This window comes from Caretta caretta, chromosome 2 (assembly GCF_965140235.1).
Source record: "Caretta caretta isolate rCarCar2 chromosome 2, rCarCar1.hap1, whole genome shotgun sequence".
NCBI lineage: Eukaryota > Metazoa > Chordata > Testudines > Cheloniidae > Caretta > Caretta caretta.
The window spans coordinates 120,474,875-120,494,534 of record NC_134207.1 but is presented as its reverse complement, the minus strand read 5'-3'; the positions used below and the strand labels follow the sequence as shown (position 1 = coordinate 120,494,534).

At 38.1% G+C, this 19,660-nt stretch overlaps 1 protein-coding gene across 2 annotated transcripts in view; it reads left to right on the top strand.

Annotated features, from left to right (window-relative positions):
• Positions 1–19,660, top strand: part of EXOC2 (exocyst complex component 2) — a 186,676-nt gene that overhangs the window by 156,974 nt on the left and 10,042 nt on the right. For both annotated transcript variants that reach the window (XM_048839740.2, XM_048839741.2), the window contains 2 exons: positions 12,961–13,016; positions 17,533–17,655. In XM_048839740.2, the coding sequence (XP_048695697.1) occupies positions 12,961–13,016; positions 17,533–17,655 (179 nt within the window). The remainder of the gene's footprint in view (positions 1–12,960; positions 13,017–17,532; positions 17,656–19,660) is intronic.

Genomic DNA, 19,660 nt, shown 5'->3' with positions numbered 1-19,660 from the left:
GCCCCTGACTTCACTGATAAAGAATCCCACCCTCATCTTTCACATCTGCCTTTGTCTGATTGGTCTAATCCCTCAATGAAAATAGTTTTCAAACCTTTGATAGTACTATGAAAGCGGTAAGAATAAAAAAATTTTTACTTAATTATATGATCAAAAATTATTTCTTAAATAATTCATTATAAGCTCATACACTTTTTATGTACGACCTTTGCAGCACATATAATATCTAGTCGTTCTGTATACTGACTCCATAAAGGTCATTTACATGAAAAGTACACTAAACCATACTTACTGAGCATGAAATGAAATGGAAACATGGTGGCATGTATAATATGCCCCAAAATTATGTCGGTAGTAGCCACTTCATCCCATGGAGTGAACCAAAGGTTGGCTGTGCTGCTGATTGAAAAGAAAATGGATACCATAAAGTGTTGAAAAAAATTATTAAAATAATTACCTCAGAGAGAAGAGGTCTTACCATATACGCAGTGTGTCAAAACAGATATTGTAGAACGTTGGCAATGAAATTAGTGTATGAGAAGTGTACATGAATGGAAAAAATATTACAGGATGCCATCCAGGCTCTTAAATTATAGGAAAGGATTTATATGGCATTTTAGAAATATGTGATCATACAGTTAAAGAGTAATATAATAGACTAGCATTAGGGAGCAGAGTAAAAGTTAGTTTATAAGCAACCTTAATTGTGGCATTTTCTGATTTTTGGGTGTCTAACAGTGCAACTTTAATTTTCTCTGAAACTAGGAAGTTTTGGGAAGGTATTTGGAATCATATGCAAACACAGAGAGAAAATATATTGAATAATTATAATGTAATCTTAATAAACCACAAAAGGAAACGTCATAATTTTGTGGTATTAAAAAGGACCTCCAAAACAACTAGATGCATTTATAGTCATGTTAATTTTTGTTACTTTATTGCAATAGACAAATAGTTACTCTTCCACTCTGACTTTATTCTCATGAAGTTCTGCCATCCCCAGTCAATGTCTCCAGCTACACTGATTTTCAGTATTAAACGATTGTTAGTCCTTGTCATGTATGGATGTGATAGCAATGCCACAAATTACACATCATGTATGAGAAGTGACTGTAGACTACAAGACTTTAATAACATTGAGGGATTTTTGGTAAGAACATCAACCACGAGAGTGAACTTCAAAGAATTTTGATGCCAGAAACTCCAACGTGGCAATATAGTCTTGGGCTTTTTCTTTTTTTTCTTTCTTTTGGATAATATAAACAGCCAATTTTTTACAAATATCTAATGAAAAACTTTGCTTTCCCTATCAGTGCCATAGCCATCAGCCCACTCCTCCTTCCCTGCCCTTCTTTCTTTTCCTACTCTTTACACTTCCTCCTTTATAGTGCCACCTGAATTTTTTGCCTTTGATCATGACAGGGCTGGCTTTAATTTAAACATTGCCATCGCTTTGAATCAGAGCAGATTCATACATGTTTCAGAATTTGTATATGTGAGGCCACTCTGTGAAGTGAAATATTTTGTATAAGAGTGTGTCTCTACCATGTATTGTGTTTTTCACAACATTGCCTGTCATTCACTTATGAGTGAATCTTTTTTTTTACCTTTTATGAATAGGCAGAAGTGTTAAAGTGTATTGAATTATATAAACACATAACTGACTATTAGTACTTTGGTATGAAGGACAAAGGTCTAAATGTTAATGTTGTAGAATTCAGTTGATTTTGAATTTCCCTTTATCATAAAATGAATGAAAAATGTTTAAATAAAAAACTGTTTTGTTGATATCCATGCAGTCTAGTTTCAAAGAGATTCAGATGCAAAGAATTTCAGAGCAAGTTGTGCTTTTATAATTTTGGAAGATGTCAAAGTATCAGTATGAGCCTATTCACTGCTTTGTGGCGTTGTTGTGTAATGCTGGATCATTCTTTATGAAGCAGTTGTGTGAAGATGGCTGAAAATTAGATACCCTAACATGCCCACATTGTGATTAAAATTGTATGAGCAACCTCTGTATTCAAACACTGTTGACTGTCTGCTGACCTGCTGTGACCTAAGACAAGTCATTTTAATTTTCTGTGTGTCTGTTTCCCCTCCCACCTTTTGTCTATCTTAACTCGGTAGATTATACATTTTCTAAAAGAGATGCTCTAGCTGAGCCAGAATTTATGGGCTTGATATAGGAATACTGAGTGAAATTCTATGGCCTGTATTATGCAGGAGGTCAGACTTATCATAAATGTTTCCACCTGGCCTTAGACTGTATGAATAAGCTCCGTGGGGCAGGGACTGTCTCTCAGTATGCACACTGCCTAGTACAATGGGCACCAATCTCAGTTGGGGCCTTGCGGCATGACTATAATACAAACAAATAGTAGTTTGTCATGCTACTGACTAGCCTATAGTACAGTTTTATAACAAGGAAAACAAAATGCCCTGTCCACAATGATCAGGCAAATGGTACCAGCCACAACCATTTTTAAGCATTCATTACTATCACCATTTGAACTGCGAAGCAGACAGCGTCTAAAGGAAATTCAACTCCTTTAAACGCTCTGATCTTAACTGTTACATGGCTTGTGGATACCGTTCATTGGTTTCTATTTAAATGTCAACTACACAGCAGTGCTTAATGACTGTAATAGATATGTGCAGTTTTTTCCAACGGCTACTTAATGGTTCCATATAACACATTGCAAATGCTTAGAGCAGGGATACAAAATCTTGAGTGACAAAAAGCCATCTGTGGCTTGTTATAAAGTTACAGAACTGTACATCTGAAATTAAGTTTGAGAATTTTTCATGGCACTAATATGAGTTAATTAAAAGTTATTTGGAATTTTTGGAAAGAGTTGTCATACCTACATCAGATCAGCACAAGGAACAGGTGACTTTCTTAAGACAGAACTGATGATGACATGCATTCAGTCCTCCTTTCATACGTTCTGGTATGGTAGTCCTGCATTTTGTGTCTGGACAGCATATGAACCCACCAAGGACAGTCAAGTATCAGAGCAGTGCAACTACGCATGAATCACATTCATCTCAAATGGGTTGTCATACTGTGTTTGTTATAATAATTGGGGGGGGAATTATTAAACAATAAGGCAAAGAAGTTCTGAGAGGGAGACTGAGTAACTATAATTGGCAGAACTCAGTGCTCAGAACATAGACAGCCCAGAACAGTGAATTATGCAAATAATAATTGAGCTTTAGAATCAGATTTCATACTACCAGATCTTTAGGCTCCTACTTCCACCAAAACACATATGCTAGTACACCTCCAGGCCACCAGGCCTTTCCACAAAGAATGCTGAATACTGGCCAATGTTGTTGCATAGACCTACAGTATGAATCACCGTTCCCCTACACTAAAGACTGGGTCCTTGGAGCCGAGTGCTTTTTATTCCAAAACTTGGTAGCCATTTCTAAACTCAGGTTCAGTTTCTGCTTCAGTTCACCATGGCTTGGATTTCTCATCAGCAAGTCAAATAGTTCAGTCTTGAAAATTGTCTAAAAAAGGACTGACGACATAACCATATGAAGAGCTTTTAATTTCTATGTCAATGATTCATTCCCCTTAACCGTGGGGATTTAGACATTATCAGAACTGTCTTGTAGTTGACAGCTGTAGGATCTCCCATGAGTTGTTCTTTCTCAAAACGTCCTGCCTGCAGGCATTGAAAAACAGCAGCAGTTAGTACTCTTGCCTATGTTTCTTTCTTATATATATGCAGTGTTATAGCTGTATTGGTTCCAGAATGTAAGAGGAAACTAGGTGGGTCAGGCTGTATCTTTTATTGGACTAACTTCTGTTGGTGCAAGAGATGTGCTTTCCAACTCCATAGAGCTCTTCTAAGAATTCTAGAACTCGAAAGCTCATCTCTCACCAACGGAAGTTGATCCAATAAAAAAAATATCACCTCACCCATCTTGTTTCTTTCTAACAGTGAATTTGCCTAACAACATGAGATTCTTCTTCAAGTGATTGCACATGTCGGTGTGTGCACACCTCATACACAGTTTTTGGAGATTTTTCCCTCAGCAGTACTCTGATTTTCACATTAATCAAGCAGTTTGTTTATTGACTTTTTTTCCAAAGCCTCATTTGAGTAAAGGGGAAGAAATGCTCCATACTCTATATATTACAAGAGCTTTGGCTTTTTACCTATATTGGACTAAGTCTTTCAGGTCTTTTTCTCAGCTCTTTGATGCAGTTTCATACAGAGTAAAGGGCTATCCAGAGGATCTCTTCCTGGATTTCTAGCTGTGTTTATGCTACCAATTAGCTGATATTGCACTGCCAGTAAAATGGTGGCTCGCTCAACCAGGTTGCAGGCAAATTTCTGTAGCCTTTCTGGCTCATGTAACCATACCAGATGTTTGTAGGGCAGTAATCTGATTGTCAGTCCATATGTTTGTCTCTCACTAGGTCATCTCTCATCAATCTAGACACAATGCCAGATTTGGACAGGTGGTCCTTCAGTCCCTGTTTAAGTAGACTCCACGCCCACCTCCAGTTCAAACTGCTTGTGAATCACCTGTAGTGGAGTGGACATGTGCAAACACCAAAGAAGAAAAAACGCATATCTATCTTTCTGTAACTGTTCTTCAAGATGTGCTGCACGTGTCCATTCCGTGACCCTCTCTCCTTCCCCTCTCTATTGGAGTCTTTTCAAAAGGACCTGAGGGGTTTGCGGGGGGCCAGCGAGGTCCTTTATACCACTCGTGCAGTGATGCAAGGCACCAGAGGGTGCTCACGCTACCCCGACAGGTATTACTGAGGGAAAAAATTTCCAGCAACTGTGCACAAGGTGCACACACATCTACAGTAGAATGTACGTATGCATTCAATAAATTATGGAAAGGTAGGTAATTTTTTTTCCTAAGGTCCTTCTCTGCTGCTTATCTTTCTTCTCTATCTTCCTTCTTAAAGTTTTGACATTGCATCAACCCTCATCACTAGTATGGTTTACTACCTGTGAACAAAACTATTTAATGATGTCACCTACTTTTTCATAAAACTTGTTCATCTTAATCCCTTCTTTACTCACACCACTTGACCCACAGCATACGATCTGACTGGCTCACTTGGCAAGAGACAAATAAAATGAGTTAAAATTCCTAATTGTGCCAGTATTATACATCATTTCTAAAGCAACTCAAATCTTAAAACATTTAAAATATGTTAAATCTAGGCTGAGTTAAAAAATGTCCTGTATGTTCTTGCTGTCCTAGCTGAATTCAACATTCTTTGAGCTTTGAGTTTTCTAGGCTGTGGACGAGGTTAAAATGTTTGATGTTCACATCCTCTTTCTGTATCAGTTTACACTGGAATATGTTTGAGCACTTGAAGAACTAGCTTGTTGCATGCAGATAGAGAAAATGTCCTGATGAGTTCAAATATACTCCGTGTGCTCAGGTGAGCGCACACTGTGCATGCAGATTTTTGTTGCTTTCTTTTTAAAACGTGTTAAAATTGCGCACACAGATGTAGAAAAGTTACAACATTTTCATGTTTATCTGATCATTTTAAAACTATACGCAACTTGTATATACGTATACATTCCACACAAATTCTACCTTTCAGCAGTTTTTTGTGGGGGACTTACATTAGCTGAATACTTTTGGAAAACCCAACTCTCAGAATCCAATTGATTTGATATGCAGTATTGTGTGTGTTTTATGGTTGTTTGTGGAGAATTCAGTGATATAGTTCTTCTACAGCTAAACCTGTATACCCAAGTGCAGTACATTTGATAGGATAATACTTTATCTGACCCTCTCCTGAACTACTACTCCACTGAGTGACTGCAAGCTTAGTTTCTGTTACTTCTCAGAACCACAAATCTTTCCCTTCTGTTTTTCTCAGAGTTTGTACAAGTCATTGCAAAAGCTTTACATTCTTTGTTAAACTTTCTAAAAAGTGAACTTTCTGGGGGGGTTTGTTTGCCACAAACTAAACTATTTAAGACATAAAATGGAAAATTGTATTTAACAGATAATAGATTCTTTCCAAACGTTTCATCAGTACAAAACTGCTGTGGTTGGCCCAAAATGGGAAGATGTGTTGTTGTTTTTTTAAGTTTCTATCAGCTAAAGTATGGTTGAAACTGTCGTACACATCTGGGTGTTTAAATCTTCCCAACCAGCTTTTCTCTGCATGTCTTTAGAACATAATATAAAACACACATTCCTGATCAAGTAATTTTACCAATAATTGCTCGTGGCAGCTAGGATTCTGGCTAGACAGATTTTGCAGTTTAAAGACCTTGGGAATGGAATGTACAGTGTTTGTACAATAGGGGCTGATAATTCTCCATGAGAATTTCAAGGGTTTTTTTGGTTATTCTTGAACACATTTCATTCAGAAAAAGTACTGTGTTATCATAGAATCATAGGACTGGAAGGGACCTTGAGAGATCATCTAGTCCAGTCCCCTGCCTCATGGCTGGACTAAGTATCTAGACCATTCCTGACAGGTGTTTGTCTAACCTGCTCTTAAAAATCTCCAATGATGGAGATTCCACAACCTCCGACCCTAGGCAATTTATTCCAGTGCTTAACCACCCTGACAGTTAGGAAGTTTTTCCTAATGTCCAACCTAAACCTACCTCCCTGCAATTTAAGCCCATTGCTTCTTGTCCTATCCTCAGAGGTTAATTTTTCTCCCTCCTCCTTGTAACAACCTTTTAGGTACTTGAAAACTGTTATAATGTCCCCTCTTAGTCTTCTCTTTTCCAGACTAAACAAAACCAATTTTTTCAGTCTTCCCTCATAGGTCATGTTTTCCAGACCTTTAATAATTTTTGTCACTCTTCTCTGGACTTTTTCCAATTTGTCCACATCCTTCCTGAAATGTGGCGCCCAGGGCTGGACACAATACTTCAGTTGAGGCCTAATCAGCACAGAGTAGAGTGGAAGAATTACTTCTCGTGTCTTGCTTACAACACTCCTGCTAATACATCCCAGAATGATGTTCTCTTTTTTTGCAACAGTGTTACACCGTTGGCTCATCATTTAGCTTGTGGTCCACCATGACCCCCAGATCCCTTTCCGCAGTATTCCTTCCTAGGCAGTCATTTCCCATTTTGTATGTGTGCAATTGATTGTGCCTTCCTAAGTGGAGTACTTCGCATTTGTCTGTATTGAATTTCATCCTTTTTACTTCAGACCATTTCTCCAGTTTGTCCAGATCATTTTGAATTTTAATCCTATCCTCCAAAGCACTTGGAACCCCTCCCAGTTTGGTATCATCTGCAAACTTTATACGTACACTCTATTGCCATTATCTAAATCATTGATGAAGATATTGAACAGAACCGGACCCAGAACTGATCCTTGAGGGACCCCACTCATTACATCCTTCCAGCATGGGGGGGAGGGATAGCTCAGTGGTTTGAGCATTGGCCTGCTAAACCCAGGGTTGTGAGTTCAATCCTTGAGGGGGCCATTTAGGGATCTGGGGCAAAAATTGGGGATTGGTCCTGCTTTGAGCAGGGGGTTGGACTAGATGACCTCCTGAGGTCCCTTCCAACCCTGATATTCTATGATTCTATGACTGTGACCACTGATAATTACTCTCTGGGAATGGTATTCCAACCAGTTTTGCACTCACCTTACAGTAGATCCATCTGGGTTGCATTTCCCTAGATTGTTTATGAGAAGGTCATGTGAGACAGTTTCAAAAGCTTTACCAAAGTCAAGATATACCACGTCTACAGCTTCCCCCACTATCCACAAGGCTTGTTATCAGGTTGGTTTGACACGATTTGTTCTTGACAAATCTATGCTGACTGTTACTTATCACCTTATTATCTTCTAGATGTTTGCAAATTGATTGCTTAATTAGTTGCTCCCTTCTCTTTCTGGGTACAGAAGTTAAGCTGACTGGTTTGTAATTCCCTGCGTTGTCCTTATTTCCCTTTTTATAGATTGGCACTATATTTGTCCTTTTCCAGTCTTCTGGAATCTCTCCCATCTTCCATGACTTTTCAAAGATAATCGCTAATGGCTTAGATATCTCCTCAGTCAGCTCGTTGAGTATTCTAGAATGCATTTCATCAGGCCCTGGCGACTTGAAGACATCTAATATGTCTAAGTAATTTTTAACTTGTTCCTTCCCTGTTTTAGCCTCTTCTGATCCTAACTCATTTTCATTGGTATTCACTATGTTAGTCATCCAATCACCACCAACCTTCTTGGTGAAAACTGAAACAAAGACGTCATTAAGCACCTCTGCCATTTCCACATTTTCTGGTATTATTTTTACCCCCGATTGAGTAATGGGCCTACCCTGTCCTTGGTCTTTCTCTTGCTTCTAATGTATTTGTAGAATGTTTTCTTGTTACCTTTTATGTCTTTAACTAGTTTGATCTTGTTTTGTGCCTTGGCCTTTCTAATTCTACATATTTGTGTTGTTTATATTTATCCTTTGTCATTTGACCTAGTTTCCACTTTTTAAAGGACTCCTTTTTTGATTTTTAGATCATTGAAGGTTTCCTGGTTAAGCCAGGTGGTCTCCTGCCATACTTCCTATTTTTCCTTCACAGTGGGATAGTTTGCTCTTGTGCCTTAATAATGTCTCTTCGAAAAACTGCCAACTGTCTTCTATTGTTTTTCCCCTTAGTCTTGCTTCCCATGGGAAATTGTCTCAGTACTCTAAATAAGAACTGTTTTAAATTTAAGAATGTTGTTACATTTCGCTTGATTGGCCTACTAATTACAACCTATGGTTATACAGTGCATTTGCTTTAGTGCTATATAATAGAACTGGCAGCATGGTATCCCAAAACTATAATTGTGTGGGCCACAGTGCAGTTATGGAGAAATACAATATACATAGAAATTTTACTTTCTGAACAGAATTTCCTAACAAATTTACAGTTGGATGATGTTGCTCATATTTTTAATTAATTATACTACAAAAAAGCTAATGCTTTGCTTCCATGAAGTTGCTCATTAAAAGCTTCAGGGATATAAAAACTAGTAATCTGATTATTATTATTTTTTGTTCAAAATATACTGTAGCTGTTCATTATGCCTGCAGGTCCTGATTTATTTGGTTTTGTGTCTCCACATGGAAAAATAAAAATCCTTCCTGAAATAGAAGAAAAGGAGCACCCCTTTTACATTAGTAACTGCTCGTGCTCTGTGTACAGTTGGAAATTGACTCATTGATGACAATGGTTGTCACAACAAGTCTCCTTGAACAGCTATTGAAAATGGTCTTTACTAGTATAAGAGGTGCAAAACTGTTTGTCATCTTTCCATAAGAGTTTTGAAAATTTTCAGTACTGGTTTAGGGGGACCAGTTGCTAACAATATTTGTCAAGCACCATGTCATTTCCCTAGTTTGTACTGACATCACGTAACTCAACTGTGCCTACCTAACTTGTATATTTTCTTCTTAACTTTGTCTTTGCTTAATGCAGCCTGTTACTCTGAATAATGTAATGTATAATTTAATTGAGAAATACTTTGTGAAAAAGAAATACATTTTTTACCCAAGTCTGTATGGTGTGATGGGACCTAAATCCCAATCTTTGATGTGGCTGGTATTCATTCTTCATGTTTTTCCATATCATTGGTAAGTATTATTATCAGTGACAATGTCTATTGCAAAAATGTGTCTGCCTCTTTATTTGCTAGTTTTCCTAAGGCAGAACTGATGTAGTATGCTAACTCATCAGATTTCAGAGTAGCAGCCGTGTTAGTCTGTATTCGCAAAAAGAAAAGGAGTACTTGTGGCACCTTAGAGACTAACCAATTTATTTGAGCATAAGCTTTCGTGAGCTACAGCTCACTTCATCAGACTATATTTGGTGGTATGTGATTGTGTTGTCCTCTGCTGGATGCAGCCTACAGCAGATTTGAGCCCTAAGAAAGGAAAGTAGGGGATGAGAAGGGAAAGGAAGGTGAAGAGGGAAAGAGGCGAAGGGAATATGGCACAATCTCACATCAGCCTGTGAACTTTTGACAGGGTACAGGTAGTGATGTGTAATATCACCACTTTGGTTTGCTAATTACAAGGAAAATATTATTTCAGCCAGTTTCACAAATCATAAAAACTTTTTGTATTGCAGTGTTTTCACCTCTCCACCTTGTAACAAAGAGCAAAAGTGGAGAGGGCTTGATAAAATTCTGGATATTTGGAAACTGTAATCCACTACAGTTTTTGTTTTGTTTTTTGCTATTTGTTTAGTTTAAATGAAAAACTTTTCAGGGAAGAGAATGTGTGGAGGTATGAATAAAAGCCTGATGGCACTTCTACCTTATAGAGCTTATGAGAAGCCCTTTGTTTCTAGGCACATCATTAGATTGAAGTGTATTTCTATCCTAAATAGTGACTATGTAAAAATGGAATATTCTTCCTGAACAGATCTGCTCCGTCTGTATGACTTTAGTGACATAAATAGATTGTTATATCTTTTTATTCCTGTTAACCTTTCAGAACCAACAAAGAGTGATTGTTCTGTCCAGTGCCCAATTAACATAATTGTCTCCTAAGTTTTGATTATAGAGGTTATCGGTTACTTTATGCCGGTGCAAATGTATTAAGAGCGATGGTATTGCACACGTGTGATTCAAAGCATAATTTGAAGAGAGTGGAGTTATACAGATGTGACCAAAGGTCATAATTAAGGGTACAGTTTAGTCAGGAGTATTTTTAGTAAAAGTCATGGACAGATCACTGACCATAAAAATACACCTGACTAAATCTTAACTGGGGAGCTGCTGCTCTGGGGTGAGCCCCAGGAGGCCGTTGCTTGGGGGGAGCAGGGAGCCACTGCTTGGGGGGTGGTGGGGGTAGAGGGGTGCCCTGGAGCCAGCACCACCAGCTGCCGGGGGCTGCCAAGCAGCAGCTGCTCTGGCCACCCCCAGGACCACTACTCAGGCAGTCCCCAGGGCCAGCCACACCATCAGTGGTTGGGCAGCCCTGAGGTCAGCTACACTGGCCGCTGCAGAAATCACGGAGATCTAGTCATAGTGGATGAGAAGACCAGTTTGAACTCTCAGAAGACTCTGCAGTTGGGAAGTGTCCTTGCAATGAGGTGGAGAGAGTTAGAGTTCTCCATGTGCTCGCTCTGCTCCTCTCTCCTCCTCATACAATGTTGGGAGTCTGTGTCAGTGAGCTCAGCTCAGCATCGCTCTCTGTCCCGGAGAACCAATGACCTTAAGGCCTAGCCAAGAGTATGGATCTGCCCAGCACTGTGAAACTTCTCTCTCCCATCACCATGCTCCCCCGCAGTGAGATTTAAAGAGTATGGGGATGTAGGAGACCTGCTCTTGTCCTAAGTGAGGTTGTTATCTTCCTGGCAGCCACTCCTGCCCCCAAACAGGGCTACTTATAGGTCCTTCCCCCAGTACCAACTCCTTCCCTAATTGAGGGGCTTCTTCCCTCAGCAGCTTCATGCTGCTTCCAACATAGGTTTTCAATCACCTCTACTTGCTGCCATTTCATGTGGCATGCAGTTTCTGTTCTTGAACCTCTTCTTCTCTTAATCTCCCAACCTTCCTGTATCTGCCTCCTCCCAGCCTTCCCAGCTCAGTCCATCTGTGAATAATGGAGAAAATGTATAGATTTGTATACATACACAAAATACAGATTTCATAATAAGCTGTGAGTGATAAGGATTACAGAGGTGAGTGCCAGGGGGACTCTGGGTGTGTTTGAACTAGGTTTGATGGGAAGGAAAGAGTGCAGCCTGATTTTTAAATCTCAAGATGGACTTGCAAATAAAATAAACACACAAATATATTTTATAAACTGAGTACACTTGAAATGACAGTTGAGAGACAATGCACTTTGATTCCCTCAATGTCATTTTTAGAGTCACTTTTCAAAGTAGAACTGTGCTATAACGACTGAGACGTATCTAAGAAAAATGGAGTAAATGAGATGAACTGATTACAAGTGTATCTTTGATGTAACTTTTATAATAGCAATATTAATATCCATTGTAACTCACAATCTGTAGAACCTTAATATTCTCCAAAATTCTGATCTCAGTTACATTTGGAGTATGTACAAAGAAGTCGGTGTGGGGTCAGTGTACTCTGGATTTACATTAGTGTAACAAAATCAGAATCTGGCCAATCATGTACATCTACCCCTTCTCTCTCTCTCTACTGCTTTTGTGCTTTCAACGATTCTGCTTGCCTTTATGTCGCAAATTAACTACCCTTAAAAAAAATAGTCCCTGTGTTGCCATTGCTTGCAAAGCTATGTACACAAAGAGCCAGATTCGTTCTGTTACTCTAGATTTACTGAACAAATATTTTATGTGCTACTGTAAAAGTTTTGTTAGACAATAAACTGCTTGCTTGAAATTTTTTCCCCAAAGAAACTTCTTCTATATAAGCATAATATCTGCTATAAAGTGTCATGAGTAATATCTTCTAAAACCACTTCCATAGAAACAAGAATTCTTATTTCCATTTATGATAATATTTCACAATCAAAGAAGCTGCAAAAGAAATAGGAATGAGATCTTCTGCTTGCAAGCTATATAATTCTGTTGTCTACGTTCGCTTCTTAAAACATCACTTGCCTGTTACACATGTAATATACCATATTGTATGTGTATCAACAAGACCTTTACATTAAGGGGATTTTCTTTTTTTTTTAAATATTGGATCTGTGGTAAACTGAAAGGTTATCAGAGACAGGCTCTCACACAGAAGAAGAATACTGAAACAGGAACCTACTGGCTTCTTTAACCTTTTGCTGTAAGGAAATGTGCCTTTCTCCATTTGATTTTGAAAAAGGAAATAGATTGTGGCGATGTGGCTGTGGAACTTTCTCTTTCTGCCTCTATCATTGCAAATGTGTTAGTTAAAGAAATGAAAAGAAAAAGTCTACCATTGAGCAATAGAATTGAACAGTAGACTATCTTAGCTCTGTCAAGATAACACAGTGATCGTGATTGACTGTCCTTTTTTGTTCTGTTTTAGGTGTCAGAAACTATTTGAAAGAAGCATTAGTGAATATCATCGCTGTGCACGCAGAGGTGAGGTAACTTTAGATTATTCACATTATTACAAGTGTCAAACAAAATAAATTGGCTGACTTCATTGGAAATGAGCACCTCTGAAAATCAGGCCACCTTAATTTTTGTGTTTAAATACAAATTTTATTAAAGAGGTGGGGGTGGTTGAAAATTTTATAAACGTCCATTGGTAACACCACATATCACATTTTAGGGCTTGTTTACCCTGAAAGAGAATCCAGACTAAAGTAGCGTGTGAATTTAAACTGGATTAACTATTCCTGATTAATTCTAGGTGTAGACACTCTTATTCCGAATTAGCATGGATTAAACTTGGTTTACCTATGTGAACAGTGAGTACACAGCAAGCTGGGAAGTAAATCTACTTTGTGCTATCCTGCTGCTATCCTAACTGTCTATGTGGATCCTGCTGTCGTGCCCTAAAAGTTCCCTAGTGCATTTTAATCTGCTCCTGTTTCAAAACAGGGTAGGTCAAAGCACACTAAGAGTAAATAAGAGTGTCTTCTTCCAAATTAATATAGTTTAAACTAATTCAAAATAAGGTACTCTTGTTCTGGAATAAGTGTCCTTATGTGGAGTTAATCACGGGTAGCAGTTTTGGATTAACTCCCTGTGGAGACAAATCCTGGGTGTGTGCTTTTTATTTTCTTTCAACAATCTGAAGAAGAGGAAAGTCAAAGTATAATACTCAATTCTTCTCTTTCCGTGCATGTTTTAAAAAAATACAGTGCTCTTTCTATGAACTAGTTTGTGCTTCAAGAGATGGGAGTGTGGGGGAAGTGTTGAACATGTGCTGTTAGAGGGGGAAAACGTACATCATGTTGCATGGAAATTCATCAAGCACAAATAGAAAATCTGGAATGGATACATAGTTCATATTTGCCTGCATGACCCCATTTTGAGACTTACTGTTTCCTGTGACCCAGACAACAACAAAGCAATGTAACAACCAAGGAATCCAAGGAATTTTAGTTAGTGCTCTCTTATGTGAGCACATGGACTTTTATGTGACGACATGGCTTCTCTAAATCCAGCCGCATAGTAGAAATTGCACATCTAATCTAATGGTGACATCAGTGGCAGATCAATACTGAGACTTGATGGACACAAATGTGCTGAAACCAACTTCACACAAATATGTGCTCATGAATGGCACCATCAGTTTCAATGCATGTATTGAGAAAGCAGGATGTTCATTCTTGATGGTGAACCAGAACTCTGGGAGAGAAAATTGGGCATATGTTCCTCCCAAGAATCAATCGTAGGAAATGTTGATGAGCTGTTCAATTTCAGCTGCTGGCAAATCCATGGCATGAGGCTTGCAAACAGATTTCACACCCGATCATACTTTATAATGGTCCAAGTCAGGGAAAAAGGATGCAAACCATTACTCCATCTGGCTGAGATGCTCAGTCATCACATGTGTGGCAGGCCAAATAATTTCGCTGTCTGCCAGTAACTTACAGCACAGAGACAGCAATTTACAATGATTCTTTATTGAGTACTAACAGGATACTTAGGATGGCATAAAAGAAGATATGGGCCCTGCCTTAAGGCGCTTACAAGCCACTGCAGATTCCCAGCTCAGAAAAAGCTAGCACAGACTCCTACTGGCTCAAGCAGAGAGGATGCTCTTGTGGTAAAACTGCTGCCCACAGATAAGTATCTTCTGGATTCAAGTCTCCCTCCCCTGGATGCTGGCACAGCCAGATGGTTCAAATGGTTAAATGGCATCCATACAACCAACTCCGCACAGCCAACGTGTCTGGACCTGCTCCACAAATACTGTGCCAGGAAGCTGCTATTTTACAAAATGGTGATCTCTGCACAGAGTGACCTCACACACACCGTAGGTGTGAGGTCACACTTTGTGGAGGTCACCATTTTGTAGATCAAAATAGCGGTCTCCTGGTGTATCGCTTATGGAGCAAGTCTGGATATGTTTGGGGGCAGACTGCGTCAGATCACAAGCCGAATCTGACCTGCTGGCCCACGACCCCGTCTGCTGAGGGCATGATCTCCAGTTTGGGAACCGCGGATATGTACCGTCTAGACTTCCAAAGTGGGCCATGGCGTGCAACAGAGAGGAGGAGTGTATGTTAAAAAAAGTAAATGTGAAATTTCTGATGAAAATTGAAATAATTATTTGCAGAGCTGCACACTTGCAGATGCATACCTAAGTGTAAATTGACTATTGCAGGAATTTTCTACAGTACTTAAGTTAAAGCACCTGTTCGAAATAATCCCATCCCTCTCTATCACAAAATGTATTTTCTCATTAGTATTACCAAAACCATTCTTTCACATAGCACAAATAACACTGTTCTGTCTTTAGACCCTCTTTACTTGTTTAAATTGGCTTTTGAGTATTCTAGGCTCCTTTTAATATTTTCTCTAATTAGAGACACTAATGCTAATTGAAATATTTTCATGGCTTTTGGAATTCCAATTAAAACAGATTTTTGCTTTGATGCAGGTATTTACCTCCAGTGTCTGTAGCACAAATACTGCAGCATTGTGCCAGTACCTGAGAATGAAGGAGTTAACATAACTATAAACCACAGTGAAAATGATTAGTCTATTTTCATTTTCCAGGATGCGTAAATTACATGAAAGGAACAAACAAAATAAGTTAGATTTTTCTTTTAAATTCAGTTAAAATAATCTAAATTGTTTTAATAAACACAAGTAACGAAATTTTTAAAATGATTTTTAACTTGGCCGTGTCCTTTTAAGTAGGTATGATGATTAAAGTCCTGATTCAGACAGGGATTTAAGCATATGACTAACTTTAAAGAGTTTGTTGTCTCATTGGTGTCAATTGGACTACTCCTGCTTAAAATTAGGGCACATGCGTAAATACCCTACTGAATTGGATGCGAGTTGTTTCTCCCATGTTCAGTTTTGCCTCATGAATTTCTGTGTGTGAAATGACATTTTTGCAAGTACTTGCAGAACTATGTGAATTTGATCACTGGTGTGAAATTTTACAATTTCCACAAGAGTAACACTGTTTTCTGCTGAAATTTTGCCAATCTGGCTCAGTCTTAGATTTTGCTAGCAACACTGCTGATTTCCATAGTTTAAACAACAATAGTTAACCATCAGCTGTGCAATAGGCAGGTTCTGAGGTGAAAAAAATTGTTACTTTAACTAAAAGTCAAATTTGAACTGAAACCAAAATAAGTATAGTTTTTGCAAAAATGTGATGATGTACTATAGCTGAGAATTTTTTTCCTGAGTTCTAAAAAGTAACGTTGAGAACAGCCATTGTGGGTACAAATACGTTCTTATTAGAAGGTTTTGACCGTTTACTTGGTATGCTTGTGTTGTATTGCTCAGCAACACCTGCATGAAATGGCTTTTTCCCATTTTGCTTTTACCATTTTTCTCTGTATGTGACCAAAACTGTTGGCTTTTGTGGGTCAAAGCAGTTAAAAGCAAGATGATTATTTGAACTAACAGGGTGAGTGACTGACTGATAGCCAGCATGTGTGTGCTCAGTATGCCTTGGCTGTGGTGCAAATCTGTTATATTACTGTTTGTCTAGTCTGTGAGATCCATGACACATCACTCTCACATATATCATGAAAAATCAGGTATGGTTTCTAAATTCATATTTGAGTTTTACTCATCCACATACTGGTGTTTCTCAAAGTATTTTCAACTGATTATGCATTTCTATAAAGCAGTTTTTCACTGTGAAATCGGACACACTCCTAACTTTCACATAAAGCAAAAGTCCTGTAGCAAAAGTGAGACCGAATCATTTGTTGTTGATTGCTTGTTTTTTTAAGAAATCTGAACAAATGAATAATTAAATTTCTAACCAAAATCATCATCTTTTCCCATGACTCTGATCACATCACTTCCTCCTCAAATCACCATCCCTTTTTCTTTCCCCTCTCTTTTCTACATGTAATCCACACTGCTCCTCATTTTCATCGTCAAGGCTTAACACAACTTTGCTCTACCTACAGGGCCGATCTCATTTCCTCTTATCCATCTCTTGCCCCGTGTTCTGCCCAATTCTCTCTCCTAATTATATGAGACATTATCCCTCTTCCAGTGCATTAACAGTCTCTTATTGTCTTTAAATCTCTCCTTCAAACCTACTTTTTTGCCAAGCTTCTGGTCTCTGACACTGTTTGATCTCATTTCAGCACCTATCTATTTGTTTTATTACTCTGTTGTTTTGTAAGCTTCTTAGGAGGTGGATTTTGTATTATTATTATGGCAGCAACTATGGACCCTAATTGGGAATCCAGGCACTATTGATCTCAGTGTTATATAAGCAAGTAATAAAAAAAGACAGTCCAAGAGAGTTTTCAGTCTAGGTTTATGACAAGCCATAACAGGTGGAACAAACTGGCTGAGCAGTGGGAAGAAGATAAGGTGCTTCTGGGAAAAGCAGCGAAACATGCAATCAAGGTTAACTCTTTGCATGTCCATACTAAGGTGCAATATAAATATTAATACAGATACCCAATTCATAACTCTGATTTAAAACCTGCAGGTCTTCACTATCTCTAAGGAATTAGTGCCTCGAGTACTGTCAAAGATTGTGGAATCTGTTGCTGAAGAACTAAGTCGACTGATGCAGTGTGTGTCATCGTTCAGTAAAAATGGAGCTTTACAGGTAGATAAAGACTCTGAGTTTCTCTTTGTACTCAAATGCAACAAACAGCTGTTGTAGAAGTTATATTTTTACCCATTATTTTACAGCAGCCAATTAAATATTTTGAATGTGTTCTTATTTTTGTTTGCAAAGATTTTGGTTTTAATAATGTTTTTAATTGTATTTTATAGCTTGTTTTTAAATCTATTGGTATTAGTGTGGAAAGGCCAGTGTAGTGATGTGTCATAGTGGTATATTATTCCAATGTCTGGAGAGAGAATAAAAACATTTCCTGTATTGTACAACTCCAGAGGAAGGCATAACTGTTTCACTGAAGCTGCAAAATGACATCACTACAGAAACACTTGCAAAAATTACCATTAAAGAAGGTCTTAAAGATCCATTTATCAAAAGTCTTGCCTTTCCCATTTCAGATTAGATGAACCACTACTGACAACAATGAGCAAATGAACGGTGACCAGAGTATTTTAATAAACAGAGGTGGGCGGGAATATGTGCTGGCCCATTGTTTCTAACCATTTATTTTGAGTGCTTTTCTTGTGACATTAAGATTCCCAAAGGGGTTCAAGGAAGGGTAAACTCTTAGGGTTTTGTAAATAATTATAACACTGGTTATGGTGCTTCATTTATTTATAGAATACATGGTTTAATCACATTCTTCATAGAATCACATCCAATAGTCCTTATTCAGACAAAACTCTTAAGTCAGTGCTTTTGAATCTTTTGACTGAGGAATACCTATAGGCTGTATATGGTCTGTGAATTGTTTGTAATCCAGTCAATTAATTTTACATCTTAAAATACCGTCATATTCAGGTTTTACTTCAATTCTTCCATGTCTTGTATTTAAAAAGATTGTTTAGCTTTTAAAATCTATTCTTAATAAGGCAGATAAAAGAAATGGAAATCTGCAGCCAACACCCATCTTACTGTTTTTTCGGCTTTGTTTTAGAATTGTAAAGCAGCTGAAAATCTAAACAAAAATGGGGTTATTTTTAAAAATATATTACACTCTTTGTAATGAAGATACAATGTAGAATATTATCAACTTAACATTTAAAGAGGAGAGTCCATAGACTATTTATGCTTTCTAGTTAGCAATTAAACTTAATTGGAGCAGAAGACTCCATAGCCTAGTGAAATTACAAGGGTGGAATTAACTAGTGTATATTTAAAATGTAATTACATGTAAATATATTAAATACACATGGTATTTCACAAATGTGACAAGGAGAGAAGGAAAGCATTTGAGACGAAATGTGATACGATGTAATCCACAGTGGTCTGAGACAAAGGAGCTTTGTGTTCCATATTGGCACACATGAGCATTCTGGTGGTTTACCTACCATTAATTGTGCATGTTTTCCACAAGGGATTTTGGAGGGACGAGGAGTTTACTCACAATAGTTGTATAATGTTATTAAATGCAGAGCCTCAGGACTATATTCAAATATTTGGTTTTTGTTTTTAAACCAGGCTTATGATTTTTTTAAACAAATGAACTCTACTATGTGGCAGGGTCTTTCAGACTGTAGCAGTGCCCACTTTGAACTCAGACCGTGGAAGTGGTGGCACTTTACCAACCCGTGGGTAAAACAGATATTTTAACACGGCCCTACTCACTCCGGATTGATCCAGTCGTTTGAACTAGTTCTAGAGAAGTCTAAAGAAAAAAGAAAGCTCCCTTTGACTCAGCGGGTACTCTCTCTGACGTACAGCCTCTCTAGGACTTGCAGGAACTACCAGCTGCCATTTCATGTTCTCTCCAGCAGACTTGGCATCTGGTGGGGGGAAACCTAAATATTAAATTGCACCATATTATAAACCTTATGTACAGTTTTGATTTTAAATGTACTTGTAATACTTTCCAAGTACTGTTAGTAGAGTATCATTTGAGGGAGAATTCTTGTCGGAAGGACTTCTTGTCAGAGCCGGGTAAAGTTGGTAAATAAAGGCTCTACACAATTAACTTTTGAGTTGAATAAGCAGCCCACCTTTTATTGAA